General features: G+C 38.8%; 1 protein-coding gene across 1 annotated transcript in view; it reads right to left on the bottom strand.

The window, feature by feature from the left end:
• Window positions 1–3,757: 3,757 nt before the first annotated feature.
• The window catches only part of LOC149243342 (benzaldehyde dehydrogenase, mitochondrial-like), a 106,944-nt gene continuing 94,412 nt past the window's right edge, over window positions 3,758–16,289 (bottom strand). Inside the window, exons 8-12 of the mRNA XM_089374488.1 lie at window positions 6,763–6,936; window positions 6,537–6,674; window positions 5,151–5,288; window positions 4,779–4,840; window positions 3,758–4,345 (exon numbers count right to left, since the gene is read on the bottom strand). Coding sequence (XP_089230614.1) covers window positions 4,072–4,345; window positions 4,779–4,840; window positions 5,151–5,288; window positions 6,537–6,674; window positions 6,763–6,936 — 786 coding nt within the window. The 3' untranslated portion in view covers window positions 3,758–4,071. The remainder of the gene's footprint in view (window positions 4,346–4,778; window positions 4,841–5,150; window positions 5,289–6,536; window positions 6,675–6,762; window positions 6,937–16,289) is intronic.

Raw genomic sequence — 16,289 nt, 5'->3', positions numbered from 1 at the left:
ACAAGATCCCTTCATCGACCTCTCAATAAGAATACCTGTATCCTTTTTCAGGAGGTTAATAGTCATGGTTAGCTACATCATCAACATCAACCATTCATGGTTTTATAACAAAACAACCATATAAGACATCATGCCATACTTTCAAGAGGCTAATAGTCATGGTTAGCTACATCATCAACATCAACCATTCATGGTTTTATAACAAAACAACCATATAAGACATCATGCCATAATTATGCATATAACAACATGCCAATGTTAATCAACATGCAATACCACATTGTGCATACCACACATACACTGAAGCATATCTTCATGCACATCCAACCACATATTATCCCTCAACATGTTTACCAATTCAATTGCATTATAGATATTTTTCTCTTGCATTTCAACAACATTACTATGCCTTACTCATTTATACATAGTATCATTTTCAATATTGAGAAATATAAACAACATAACCAGAGAGAAATTTAAGGAAATATCCCTTTCAATCCCTCAACATAGCATAGAATCACCATAATTAATATATTCAATGGACTCATTACCATCCACGCAACAATTAGTCATAATATTCTCACCCAAGAAGCAATATTTAGATTTAGAGAAGTTTAAGGAAATCTCCCTTCCAATCCTTCAACATAGCATGGAACTCATCATAGCTAATATATCCAATGGACTCATTACCATCCACCCAACAATTAGCTATTATTTTCCCACCCAAGTAGCAATACTTAGTTTTAGAGAAGTTTAAGGAAATCTCCCTTCCAATCCCTCAACATAGCGTGGAACTCATCATAACTAATATACTCAATGAACTCATTACCATACACATAGCTATGATATTCTCAACCAAGTAGCAATATTTAGTTCATTCATGTAAAACTATATTTTCTAGTAAAAAACATACAATTTTACCATACAAACAAAAAAGTTTAAGGTGAAAACATCATCCTCGTTATCAAATTATCTCCTTGCTGGCCATGTGCATTGCAACCATTTCTTGACATCATGTAGCTCACATTTTCCTTGCCGCTCAAGTGTATTGAAATCATTTCTTGACATCTTGTGGCTCTTTCGATGCCTTGCCCAACTTTGAAACTTACTCTCCATTCTTCAAAAGGTTCTGAACCAAGTTCTCAGAAGTAGCTTTGGCTTTGTACGTGTTCATAAAATTCTTGATGAGTTTAGATCTTGCAGTTTCCCTATTTAGATCTCATAGTGTAGGTAGTCTTGAGATTCTTGGAAGCTTTAGAGGTATTAACATTTGGTAGCATTCTTCAATTAAGGCACATGTTACCTTAATCATTACATGACACAATGGACCTCGAAGTTGGTGACACACTTTTTTTTCATATATTTCCATAGAAGAAGTTGAGGGTTGAGTTATACGATATATATGCTTCTCAGATGTGCCTTTGGATTTCTATGAGCTTCTTGGATGAGTTAGTTCTTGCATTTCACTATTTCCCTATCTAGTGTTGGGATTCTCAAAAAATAGAGACGTATTGACCTTTAGCAGCGTTCTTCAAATAGGGAGTATGTTACCTTAACCATTGAATGTCATAATGGCCCTTGAAGTTAGTGACAAGGAGTGGAAGTTGTGGCTTTCTATGTGCTTCTTGGATGAGTCTAGTTCTTGTATTTCCCTATTTCCCTATCTAGGTCTTTAGGGTGTTTAGATTCTTGAGACCGAAAAGGTATTGACCTTTGGCAACATTCTTCAAATGGGGAGTATGTTACCTTAAACATTGAATGTCATAATGGCCCTAGGAAGTTAGTGACAAGGAGTGCCCTAAAGCTCCCAACACCACTCTAATTCTTGAAAATATCTCCAGCAAACAATATTACGCCCACCATTTTGGGAGCACTCCCTACAAGCTCCCAAAAGTGGCCAAGGATATGATAAGTACAAGCTCCCTACCTCGCTGGGTTAGTACCCATGCTACTTTGATTAAAAAAATGAAATTTAAAGAAAGAGACTATTCTTTGAAAATGTTAAATTGCATTTGAGAATGATTTAATTTAAGGTTGTTTAAGAAAGCTTCAATTTGTTTAAAAAAGCTTTAATTACAGATTTCTAGCCATGTTAAATTGCCTTTCCAAGAACATAGTTTTCTCCTACATCTAAGCATAAAATTACAAAACCAACTCCCACTGAAATGGACATATTAAACTCAAGTCTTATAAGCGTTCACGTAGATGCAGTTTTATTAGATTAAATAAGTTGATGTCATTCTATTGGATGAAATAAGTTGGATTTCGCTTAATAAGCCTGCAAACTATCTAAAAACTAATTACCATACTGCTACACAAAGGGAAAATGTAAGGAATCGAAAACAAAGACACTAAACATGAGAGAATTTTAAAGCCCCTTTGTTCCACGAGGCTAGGTGCTAGAGTAGAAGTGCAAAGCTCTTAATTTACAACATTTGTGCCATGCTAAGCAAATCCAAAAAGCAACAAAGATTACAAAGCTGATTTCTCCTAACAACATTGGGATGTTGAGCATCCTCCAATGTGGCAAGCTATATAATTTCTTTCAATGGTAACTACTAAATGGTACCACTCTATTTTAATTAACAGATTAATTGGCCACATGGAATCAAATGAAAACTTTTGAGATAGCTCGTTGTATTTTAATGATGAAAAGCTTTCAATAGAGTAATTGGCAGTAATTGGCCACATGGAGTTAAATGAAAACTTTTCGAGATAATCTTATGAAGTTAAAAACTGGACATATTCACTCCTCCCATCAAAATTTCTTTCCAAAGAATTTTGAAAACTCTCGAGATAATCTTATGAAGTTAAAAACTAGACATATTAACTCCTCCCATCAAAATTCCTTTCTAAAGAATTTTGAAAAGAGGCAAATCATGATATTATTATTTATTTTTTATTATTTTTTAAATTAGGTTAAGTCTATGACTAGGCAAGCCATATAATATGAAGATCATTTATTTTTTATTATTATTGTAAACAAAGTTGAGACTTGTAATATGATCATTTAATTTTTATTATTTTTTCCATTTACTGAAAAATAATCTACCACTAGTAAAATACTATCACCTGCATCATGTTAATACATCATGTTAATATTAATATTAATATCTTGTGCCAACTTTTTCAGTTATTCTATAACATTATCCTATCCACTCTTTATATATTTATTTGTATATCTTATTATTAATTAAATATAAATAGCATATAAGTTACGGTGCTCCTTTTAATTCCTAATCTGCATATCTCATTTCTTTAATGGGAATGAAGGTGACATTGAAACCTCCTCAATAGTGGCTTGAAATAATACTCGGTCCAGGAGAAGGATGAAACAAGTCAAAGCATTTACTAGCCAATAATATTTCAAATAAAGAAGCTAGTTTTACTATTTAGACCTTTTCCTGTTTGCAATCATCGGAACCCATTAACGAAATATTTGTGGAATTGCAATTTTGGTTTGTTGGAACCCAACCGTTAAATATTTATGTAATTGCAATTTTGGTTTGTTAAAACTTTTTTTTATTGCAGATATGGCCCGATTTTGCGATGTGGATGATTAATATCTGCAAACTCTATCAAATCCAAAATGATAATGCCAGATTTTAGTGAGAAAATGCAGTTTCCCTTCATGTTATTTTGAGCTACCACAAAAAGTCAAAATCATAAAAGACTGGCATTTCAAACAACTTGATTTACTCTAGTAGAAAGCCAAAGTTCAAACAATGATTGCCTGTCAGTGCAGAAACCATGAAAGTTGCAAAAACCGTGACAAGCTTTATTTCAAATTTTATATGGACAAGATAATTGAGTTCTAACGTCTGAATCTACACCGTATTACAGAGACGTTACTATAGGATGCAAAGCTAAACAGAGTTCTAACGTCTGAATCTACACAGTTTTACAGCGACGTTACTATAGGATGCCCAGCTAAACGAACCATGCCACCCCTCTGAAGGTAACACATTTCTAGTAATAGAGAGTTTATTTCAGAGTAGACTGACTTGACAATAGCACAAGGGATTAAATATGTTCTGCATACATCAAATATATTAGAAGGAACGTAACAGCCTACAACCATGCTGGATTCTTCAAAGGAGTCACAACGGCTTTAACCTGTAAGTAACTTTGGAGACCATATATTCCCTTTTGTCTTCCAGTGCCACTCATTTTATAGCCACCAAAAGGTACACCGGCATCAAAAATGTGAAAGCAATTAATCCAGATTGATCCTGCACGTAACGCACGAGTGAGGGTGTTTGCGGTATCCATACTCTTTGTAAAGACTCCCGCTGCCAAGCCATAATCAGTACCATTAGCCCGCTTTATTACTTCGTTTATATCTCTGCAAAGATAGCAGTAAATGGTACGCCACCAAAAATAGTTAGTGTCAAAATCTTGAATGGGTATAAAAAGTTCCATGACAACAAACAGGCACAAATATGGCTAAGTACACATAAAACCCCATCAAAATTTAGATGGCAAGAAGCAAAGAACGCGAGGACTATTGAATATAGAAGCGAATAAAGCTCAATTGGCTTCCTCCAGATTCGTTGGCCCGGTAATTCTTCGTTATCGTCATGTAAACAATATTTTCTTTACCATCCAAGCTATGAAAGTTTAACCTACTACCACATATGCCCTCAGAAAACTTTTGAAGATGCAGGCACCTAAGCTACGCTACAGAACGATTGCATTTCAAAAGAAGCCTGAACCTTTGAACATTACATTCTGAAATCAAGATGTTCAACGTCATTTCAGCCATCATAATTACTTACTTGAATTTCAAAATTGATTGTATAGGGCCAAATATTTCTTCAGTGGCAATGGGCATGTCATCCTGTTTTTGTCACATATAGAGGCAACATAAGTACTGCAACCTCATTCACGTAACGTAAGTAGTAAAGGAAAAAATGCGTTAGAACTGAAAACACCCTCACTCCCGTTATGAGGTCTCATTCCAGCGGTTGGAAACAGTAGCATACAAATTCATGAGAACCTGATCTCGACTATGTATCGACTTAAATCATCTTTGAGATTTAAAATCCAGTTCAGAATTGAAAAAAAAGAATCAAGCCAATAAAATGTAATCATGTATGAAAACAATAGCGGAAAGACTTGCAATTATCCATGAAATGTTTTTCCGATACCTGAACTTCTGAGAAAACTGTGGGCATAATGTAGAAGCCCTTTGTACCAATTTGCTCTCCCCCTGTTACAAGTTTTGCACCACTCTCTTTCCCAGCCTTAATATAACTCATAATTTTGTTAAACTGCATCTGGTCAATCTGCAGTTTTCCAAAAGAAAATCTCAATAATGTCAAATCAAGGCCACCCAGCACATTGAAGTATGATGGCACTTGGATATAAACAAGAACACTCTCTACAAGAAAAATACATTTGAACTTAGAAGTAAACGCTTGCAAATAAAACCTATAATACAACACCTCCCAACATGCTAGCAGTAAGTAAAGTAGTCACGGTTTTGTATCTCTACAAGCAAGAAAACTTCATCAGTCAAGCTATTTTGTAAAGGAACAATTGGAGAACGTAGGGGAGAGGGGCCGGTACTTGAGCACACTAACTTTCGGGACATGTACCGTTTATACGGAGCCACTTTAGACTTCCAACATATGCATTGTCCTGTTCCTTACATCCATATTTTGTCTTGGGGGTGTGACGTGTTCAAAATGGTGCCGTGTGAGCAATGAAGAAATTTAAAATGTGAAGATATTAACTTTATTTCAAAATGTAGAAAGAAAGTTTTTTTGTGATAAATATTTTCAAAAACATGTAAATATTGTTTTCAAAGATTAGAATGGTTCATGGGGAACTAGCAACCTCCCCAAATATATGCAACAGCCCACAAGCCACATATATCAGAAACTCATAGTTCTGCCTAGGACCAAGATGTCTGGCAATCACTGGAAACTGGCGCTGAGCTGGGATACCAGAATCCAACAGAATGCCTATCTTTCCAGCCTTACTATGACGGGCCATGGTGTCCCCCCTTGGATTTGAAACAGGGTGGAGGGCCTAACATCCCAATGAGACAACCACCAGGTAGTCCCACGGGGAGACAAAAACATGTAAATATTATTTTAACATTAATACCGTCAACAATGGCATGCACATAAAGGCACTTTATGAACAACTTATGATAGTAGCAAGTTTTTCAAGAAATAGTTATAAATACACCCAAGTTTGGGGTCCATCCACACAATTTCCCTCACAACTATTTGACCCCGCTCAACTTCTAGGCCCTCTCCCCTAATAAATGATGAAAAATGGTTCTGATGAACATGAGCATGGTACAATTGCAATGAAAATTCAAGGACAAAGCATAAGTCAAGGTCTCAATTTAAGACTTATCCTCCCGCTCCTGCAGCAGCTAACATACAAGTATTAATAATAAAAAAGGGAATTTTGTAGCAGCGACTACAAACAACAGACAGCACGGATTTTCTGTTTATCCTGTTTTCTCCATTTTACCATTAGGTACTCCATGTTTAAATGATGACCAGAAAACAGCCTACCTGAGGACCTTGTTCAACACCTTTTTTAAAGGGATCACCAACAACACGACTTAAACACCGTGCTTTTGCCTTTTCTACAAATTCATCATGGATACTCTCATGTACATAGGTTCGTGATGCAGCACAGCAGCATTGACCCTGCAGAAAAGAATTAACTTGATAAACATGTCAAAATATTGAATGCCATGCCAAAGATAAAATACTCATGAGAGATGTAAATCCTTGCCTGGTTGAAAAATAGAGCAGAGTGTGCAAGCTCAACAGCCTGGTCAACATCAGCGTCTTCACATACAATAAATGGAGACTTCCCTCCAAGTTCCAATGTCACTCGCTTAAGGTTGCTCTTAGAAGCTAACTCTAGTACTGCTTTACCAGTTTCGGTTGATCCTGTGAAGGCAAGCTGGACCAAAATAGAGCCGAGTCAGTCATCCTCAAATGCTATAATAGGGTTAGCCTACAAGTGCATATAATGATATCATAGATGGAGGCATATAAAATTCTCATAGATCAGAGGGAAGGATTCAAATTTATAAAAACTTTAGAATGCGTAGTAGTAACTGTTGCCTTAAGAACTAATATTGTATATGAAAATCATATTACTAATTTAGTATTCTTAAAACTGAAAATCATAAAAGTATTCTTAAAAATGATAGCATTGACGAACTAGTGAAAACCCTTTGCACAAGACCAATCAAAACTTTAAGAGACAACATCGTGGTAATTTACAGCACTAAATGATACAGCAAGGGCACTGCTTGCCTTTCTGGTTATTATGAGTGGGTAGTTTACCTGTCTAAAGGCCTTTATTATGTTATGGAAGAAAATAGCTATTTCAATTTTATTGCAGAGGGAACCAAGTCAACTGACTTACAAGTGGGTAGGACAACGTTCATTCAGCAACAATTGAAGGTTTTGGAAGCATTTACGAAAAACTCAGATGATATGACCTTCCTCCACTGTCATATCAAACATCCACTAATTATATTGTGCAATTTGTCTTTCTACTCTCAGATAATTCCCAATTTGTTTGTAAAATTATCAAAAAATGCCTTGCTTACCCTCATATAAATACACGGAAGTCACTTTTCATTTTCTTGATCATCATTCATTACACTTCTTCTCTAAAGTGCGCACTGGCTCTTGTTTTCTCTTTTACTTGACCGCAATGTAATTTCATGGTGAGAGTTGGCTTTTCGAGGAGGATTTTTGCATGAGGAAGTTTCTTGGGATAGATTAAAGAGATTCTCGTGGAAATTTGTAAGTTTATAACTCTATTGTTTATCTTTCAATTTTTGCATGCTATTATATGTGAATTAGGATTTCTATATGAACCATGTTAAAAGTGCAATATTTACCTTGAAATCTTGATTTTTCATGTTATGTGAGAATGTTTTCCTCGAATCCTTCAAGAGAAATCTGATATGTGCATCACTTGAACTTAAAATCTCCCATTTAAGGCAGCCGTTAGATTTGTAAGAAGAGGCTCTTGCCCTCACACCCTTTTCATCAATGTCGTCTTCAAGAAATTTTCCCTAAAAATTTCCATTGCCCATTCAGATCAAGGCACTAGTTTAGGAGGTGTTCATCAACCTTTCCTCTATAGCTATTTTCTCCTCTCTTATTTCTAGGTATCTAGGGTTAGGGTTAGGGTTTTCTTGAAATTGTGCTAAATAATAATTTTTTGATGTGTTATTTTCCTCTTGATAGGGATTGCATTTAATAATTGGAAAAAATCAAAATTTAACATTAATTGCATAACAAAACCCTAATACTAGGGCTGACATCATCCTTATTATTGTTGTTTTATGTATTTTTCAACCATAAAAACTCAACTGCATACCCTAACCCTTGTGTGCCTTATTGATATCCTTGTTACTTTGTCATTCTACACTTGTAAGGCTATTTGTTCTGATTATTATATGACATTGCATGATATATTGTCAAATATCTATCAAACCCTAATTTATAACAGCTCTCTAATCTATTTAAGTGGTCTATAAAGTATTTGAACCTTGGTAAAGAGTGTATTAGCCTTCTTGGCTCCACCAGTACCTTATCCCAATCATTAGACCTTCCATCATCTTACATCCTTCTTGTTGGATACGTGCTATATATAGGGAAGCCTCCCTTATAGTTTTATTCACCACTAAACAGTTGGAGAAAAGCCATTGAGGTGACAATTATGGTTGATCTCTTGTTTCCATAAGGTCTAGATCTTCCTATTGGGGCTTGTTGAAGAATGTAACTAGTGTCCGTCTTCATAATTGTACTTGAGTCATGATGTAATGTATTTATCAAAAGAAAAAAAAAAGAAATTTTATTGTTAAAGAAATTGACTTATTAAAGCATGGATTTCATGCTTGGGTCAATTGTTTATAGGTCAAAGCCTCCATTGTAGGCCTCTCGGGTTTATTTCAAGTGTCCTTGTCCATGTCATAATGTAAAGAACCCTTCTTGGGATTTATTTGTCAAGAAAGAAATTTATTTTCATGTAAATTAGGTCTTCTAGGCCTCCTCCAGCAAGTCGGCCTAAACTGAGGGGCTAAAACTACTACATAAAGGCAACAACTCAACCTCATTTGGAGGACTCACTCACCAAGTTCAATCTACAATTGTCGGGGCAATAAATAGTGCAAAATTCAAGGAAGAAGGTGAAAAGGGCTAGCGAAGGAGAAGGAGGTCTATGTCAAGCATAAGAAGTCGAAATTATCTCTCTCTCACACACATGTGATGCTACTAAACTGCTAGAAGGGTTGAAACCTTTGTTTTGTTTCCCGGCCGAAATTTTGTTGTTGGGGGTCAAAGTTCTGAAGCTAAGAAGTCAAATTTTTGGATTATTGTTGGGTTGAAGTTGCTAGACAAGAAGAGACTATTGAATATTGTTGAATCAGTTTGGAAGGCGGACTTGGTGGAGGAGGAAGGTCTATTGGTCTAAGGTCTTGTTCCATCTCATTTTGAAATATTGAAAGAAGAGTTCTTTGACTAGTTTTTCCCCCATATACAAGTTTTAGCCCTAGTTGAGTGCCTACATCTGGTGTCCTTGATCGTTGCGTTTTGGTTTTGGTAATTGCTTGATGAACAAAGATAAAAGAGAACATAAGAAAGTTAATAAGAATATAAAGACATCATAAGTAATTATCAACATAAAGAAATCTCGAGTGATGGAGTTGATCCTTGCAGAAAGCGATAGAGGAAGGGTTGACACAAAGGGACTGCGTCATCAGTCTATGCTTGAGAGAGGCCAGCGCAAAGGTTGAGGAGGGAAAAAACAAGCTCACGCAGAGACCAGGAAGGCTGACGCAGTTGGCTGAGGGAGTTGTTTTGTCAGTGTCGAGATTGCACATAGCCAAGAGGCTCAATCCTTCAGTTGTTGGGACGAAGGTAGCTGTGGGCAGTTTGCGGGAGCAAAGCTGGCGGGGTATTGTGGTCAGAACATTACCTAACAGGGCAAGACCAAGGTAGAGGGAGTTGCTACCGATGCAAATTTCTAGCCAAGGAATCTGGATCAGTGTTGCAGTTGCACAGACGATTGGAGGGGCAACTTGACGGTTGGCAAAAGGATTTCGAAGAGGTAAATTAGGACTCAGAGGGAGTCCAGAAGAGAACTTCTAGATGGGAAGTAGAGAGACTCAGAGGAGTCGAACCGAGAACTTCCAGAAGGGAAGTTGAGAGACTCAACAGAAGTCGAACTGAGAACTTCCAGACGGGAAGTAGAGAGACTCAGTAGGAGTCGAACTGAGAACTTACAGGCGGGGAGTAGAGAGACTCGGAGGAGTCGACAGAGAAGAGCACAAAGATGGTCGTGAATGGGCTAAGAGATCAGGATACGCTGGATGGAGCGTCCAACTTTGTGGTCTGGAAGGCCAGGATCTTGTCCATTCTAGACAGACATTGTATCAAGGGCTTCGCCTTGAGAGTAATGGCTATCCCAGTTGACACGGTAGCTAATGAAAGGTACGAGGAGGAAATGGCTAAGGCAAAGTGTATCATCCTTGATGGAGTCAAGGATCATGTGGTCCAACATATTGCCGAGAAGGAAATGAAAAATGAGATGTGGGACACTTTGAAGACATTGTACTAGCATACTTCTGTGTAGAGGAAGATGCTCCTGAAGAATCAGCTAAGGTCAGAGCAGATAGATCTCTTCCTCGATCGATTGAAGGAGATCCATGACCAACTGACTTCCATAGGGGCCACGTCGAATCAAGAGTTGATGGTGAGGACCGCACGTAACGTAGTCTCCGAGGAGTGGGAGATGTTTGTCCAGAGCATAGTGGGCAGGGCGAGTCTTCCATATTGGGAAGAACTCGAGGCGACTCTTCATCAAGAAGAGATCAGACGGCTGACCAAGATGGGAAGTAGCAGCAAAGGGGTCAGGATCAAGAAGGAAGAGGAAGAGGATGCGGCTCTGGCGTCTGCGGGAAAGCAGAAGAAGAGGAAGAAGAAGTACCTCTCCAAGGTCAAGTGTTTCCATTGTGGGGAATTGGGTCACTATGTGAACCAGTGTCCGAGGAAGAAGAGTGAGAGAGAGGCTTCTGACTCTAAGGCAGCACTAGCGAAGGCGGAGAAAGAAGTTGAGAAGGATAACAATTGTGCCATGAGTGCTCATGTGCCACTTGAGAAGAAGTGGGGAGACATCGAGCTGTAGTCAAGAGGACTACAGGCAACGAGGGGCAGGATCCTTGAGGTACCCAACCTCAAGGATTATACCTTGCTACGGGAGCCCTGAAGAGGAGTAGCAGGACTGGTGGATGTCGGTAGAGACAGATGTAGATGAAGCAGCAAAGAGTGCTATAGTACAGGAGTCCCCGGGCAACGCGAGGTTAGCAGGCTGCAACAATGTGAGAGGCACAGAAGTGTTGCAACAGTGCAGGATGGCACAGAGAGGTGTGCAACGGTGTGAGATGCAAGGAGTTGTTGCAGCGGCACAGAGGTCATTAGAGGGAGCACTTGATAGCGGCAGAGGGAGCTTCAGCATCGGGAGTGTTTCTAGCCTAACAGGGATGTCAAATGTTGGGTTGATCAGTTACTTATGTCTCAGTAATTGAGTTGCAGTGCAGTAACAGTGTGCAGTAGCACAATGCAACATGATGAGAGGGGGTTGCAGTGCAAATGCAGTGTTGGGAGAATGGACCAACAGCAGCACGGATGCAGAAGGAGTTTTCGTACAGATGCAGCAGTGGCAATCGCAGGGCCACAGTCAGCAATGGCAGTGGCACGGCCACGGGCAACAGTACAGGATGAAGCGATGCAAAGGATGTTGGGCGAGGACGCCTAGCATCAGCACAAGTACCGGTGCCGGATAATTATTGTGATGCCCAGTGAGGAGTATTACTAAAGCACAGTCCTCGCTAAGAGGGAGTGTTGATTTTGGATAGCATCAAATGTGCTCTAGCCATGAAAATTGGTGGAGAGGCTAAAGCGCATGAGATCTCCAAGACCCAGAAATGGTTTGGACAGATTGTACCCGATTTGGGAGATATTAAAATAATTAATATTTTTAATGGAGTTCCAAGTCTAAACTTAGGAAAAATAAAATATTAATGGGTATTAATATAAAACTAGGTTAGAAGGTTCCAAAAGTCTTGGATCAAGCCAAATCCAATCTTCGCCGTTTATTAGAGATGTAATCTTGGTCGTTGATGGACCAACAAGAAAAGTATAAGAAGAGGCTTGAGGGTCAGTTGGAAGATACACCAAAGTGATCAGTCATTCATTTTGCTAGAGCCGGGTTTCTAAGCAAAGTTGAATCAATGATCGACAGCAAGGGGCAGTGAGTACGAGGTAGAGAGGCAAAGACAGTACTGAGAGACCAGCACAAAAGCAAAGAGAACGATAGCAACAACCATTCCAAGCTATGCAGAGACAATGTAGAGGCCAGAGGGACTGTGTCATCCACGCAGAGTCTACTAGAGTGACGTAGAGGGTTCCAGAGGTTGCGCAGTGCCTCCGAGGGCTGACGCAGGTCAGTAGGAGGCTAACGCAGAGGCCAAAAGGGCCAGCGCTGAGCTTCAGAGTTGCTGGAGAGGGTTTCGTGGGACAAGTTTTCTGAATACCTATTTCCAAATATAGAGGTATTGCTGCTGTGTATTTTTCTCTGTCGAGTGAGCTAGTTAGGCACCCTATTGTATTCAGAAAGACTGCATAATAATATAACCCTCGGAATAGTTGCACCAGTATTCCCTCATTGGGTTTTTCCGGGGACATTTGTCCAAAATTAACGGTATCACATGTGTGCTTGTTTTCTTTCAGTTCATGATCTGTAGATGTTGTGATTGTATTGTGTTTATTTTGGTATTTAAATCTTTTAAATAACTTGTTCAGAAATTACAAGTAGAAGAAATAAACTAGCAGAATACAAATTAATTTTCTAACGGATAGACTTAGAAAATTCAACAATTCTATATTGAGATCCCTATGGTATGACACAAGATTAAGACTATGAGAGGCATTGAAACTGTTGCCATGACCCTAAGTTCTGAGTACTTGTAATCTAAACTTCATTCTTTGACTGAGATTACTTAATCCTATTGTGGCACTAAGATCTCAATACCATAGCACCGAGACTATGAGTAGTATAGACCGTTGAAGGTTGTATCCTTGATTATATAGATAAAAGTCTTTGCTATTGTAGACTACTTGTTGTAGACTCATCCTTTAACCTTGACAAAGCTCTTGCTTTGATGACTTTCTTGAAGACTGATCCTTGTATGTCTCTTTTGTTGCCCTTCTTTTGACTCCAGCACCTTAGCTTTGATACCATGTTGAAGAATCTAGGGCACATGTAGTTAATGAGATTCTTCTTTGACATGATAACTATTTGTGAGGCATTTTACTTTCTTATTAGCACAATCTTCTCTTTGACATTATTAGAGTGTGTGTTTCTTATTTCATCAAATAGCTACCAAAACAAAGAGACAAGAACACAAGAAGTTGGCATTCTGCTAAGGACAAAACCTCTCCCTCTTGGAGAGGAAAACCCGCACATAATTCTTCTTATAGAGATTCCAATTAACGAACACCAAGACCATGACACTGTTAGTTTTTGGTAACATCAGACGTGCTCTAGCCTTGAAAATTGTTGTAGAGGCTAAGGCACATGAGTTTTAAAGAACCCAGAAACCGTTTGGTGAAATTCCACCCGAATTGTATTTTATTAAAATAATTAATATTTGTAATGGGGTTCCTAAGTCTAAACTTAGGAAAATTAAAATATTAATGGGTATTAATCAAAATATGGGTGAGAATGATGTAGAAGGCGGATCAAATCATGTTTTAATCTTAGCCATTGATTAGAGACTTAATCTCAGCCTTTGAAATCTCAACAGGAAAAGTATAAAATGGAAGCTTGGGGTTCATTTGGAAACACACACAGAGAGATTGAGGAAATCGATTTTATGAGGTGAGAAGTTCTCAGGAGGAAAAGCTATTGGGGAGATCTTGCCATTGAGGGGCAGAGAGAATTCGGAAGAATGACTTTCTAGAGAATACTGGCAAAAAGGCAAAGAGAGATTGTAGAGAGGCAGCCCAGAAGCCGGGAGAGCTAACGCAGAAAAGTTGCTTGTCACACAGAATCCAGAACCGTTGGAACTGCCGAAACTGTGGGAGAGCTGACGCAGAGGTAGCACAGTAGCCGGGAGAGATGACGTAGAAAAGCTGCCTGTCACGCAAAATCCAGAACTGCCAGAACAACTAAAACTGTCGAGAACTGTCGGAACAACCGGGAGAGTTGACGCAGAGGACAGAGAAGGTGATGCAAATCCAGCGCAGAAATAGCTAGGGTTAGCCTGTCTTGTGCCGGATTAGCCGGAATTCTGTCGGGTGAAGTGAGGTAAAACTCACTCAGATTTTCGGCCAGTATTTTTTCTGTAAAGGATTGGTAGATGAGCATCCTAGATTTGTATTCAGGTATTTCTCCTGCATAATAATAAACCCTCAGAACTGTTGCATAGGTTTTCCCACATTGGGTTTTTCCTGGGAATATTGTGTCCAAAAATATGTGTGTCCTATGTATCTTGTTCTTTGCTATGTTTTTTGTTTCATGAGATCAAATATTTAATTAGTGTAGGTTGCAGAAGTAATTTGCTTTAGTATTCAGAAGAATAACTTGGTTAATGTATATTAAAAATCACATAGGTGAAGTAGATTCAGATTTGCGGCACTAGGGATTTCTTAGAGTGTAGGAATTTTCACAGACACTTGACCTTCTATGCCACTCCAAGACCAAGACACCAATCTTCTTATTTATCACTGCTGAGATCATCTTCACTGTAATGTCGAGATCTTCATTACTGTTGTCATCATTGTTGTATTTCCATAGAGACCTTCACCATATCAACGAGGTCATCATATCGTTCTTCATTATGACCTTATCTTCGATAGGATTATGATCAAGAATATTATGTCAAGAACATGACTATGTTAAGTACGCTAATTGAGTATTGCGTCGAGACAGTTTGCATGCTGAGACAGTGTGTGTCATTATGAGGACTGTTCATAAGGTATGTCGAGATAGAGATCCGAGACCTTCTTCACTACACCCATGCCACGACTATACCTCTGTGGTATACATCCGAAATTGTTTCACTGTTTGCCACCCTAACTACGAGGATCCCATCCTGTAAACATCCAACAGTCACAGTGAATCCGAGTCTCTGTCCTTACCTGAGTTTGTAGATGAGTCTGAATTGTTACTCTCCTGTAATGTGGATTGCAGTCCCTGTACTTAACCGAACCATCTCAGGAAATGCGAGTTCTTGTCTCTTCTTTTGTGGTGACCTTAACTAGGTATATATAGTGGTTATTTCTCCATTTTTTAGCCGACTTGACCAAGTGAATCATTGTGTCTTTTATATGAGCCGAAATGACACACACACACACACACACACACACACACACACATATATATATATATATTTGAGGTTGACATGATGTTCTCTTCATCGTTTTACTTGTAATCTTCTTCTTTGTAGGATGGTGCTTGTCTTGGAGGGCTACTTGACACTAGATTTGTAGGTTTAACCCGTATAGAAATTACCTGCATACGAATTCTAAAACACAGAAAATAAACAATGCGAGAGCATAACACATAAAACACATATACACAGAGATTTTCCCTTGGATCCCAAAACCGGGACTACCAGCTTGATTTTTTTCATTATTTTCCTTTCAATGTTACAATACATATTTATACATGCCGAAGCATCCAATACCATGAACCGAAAACCATCGCGTCCAAAACCATGGACCGAAAACCATCGCGTCCAAAACCATGTGCGAAAAACATGCACAAAACCATAAGTAGGTCCGCCCAACCTAACATAAGGTCCAAAACCAAAATTTTCTAGGGCGCTGCCCTAGACCCCATAGAGTGGGGTTACCTACACCCCTCAAACCCCTTGTGAACCCCCCCCCCCCCCCCGCCCCCCGCGCTACGCAATCGGTGCAACGAAGTGGGGCTCCGCCCCCCTTCTAACCCCCCGATTAACTATGTGGGCTAGTCGTGGAAAGAATATAACATAACCCAACATTCTCCCACTTGTTGTTTTCTTTCCACAGGGGGCCACATGAGAGCTTAGTCATTTATCCAGCCCTGCAATGCCCATAGTTTCTCTACACCAAGAGAACTTCTCAGAGCTCACAGATTTTGTCAATGCATCTGTAGTATTCTTCAAAGTGTCCACCTTTACCAGCAACACCTTTTTGTCTTCTATCATATCCCTCACAAAGTGATACTAAACATCAATGTGCTTT

The sequence above is a fragment of the Pinus tabuliformis genome, chromosome 8 (assembly GCF_031772625.1).
Source record: "Pinus tabuliformis cultivar Carrire ecotype Pingquan chromosome 8, CPIR1, whole genome shotgun sequence".
NCBI classification, from domain to species: domain Eukaryota; kingdom Viridiplantae; phylum Streptophyta; class Pinopsida; order Pinales; family Pinaceae; genus Pinus; species Pinus tabuliformis.
The sequence above is the reverse complement of the archived record's forward strand: the minus strand, read 5'-3'. Positions and strand labels throughout refer to the sequence as shown.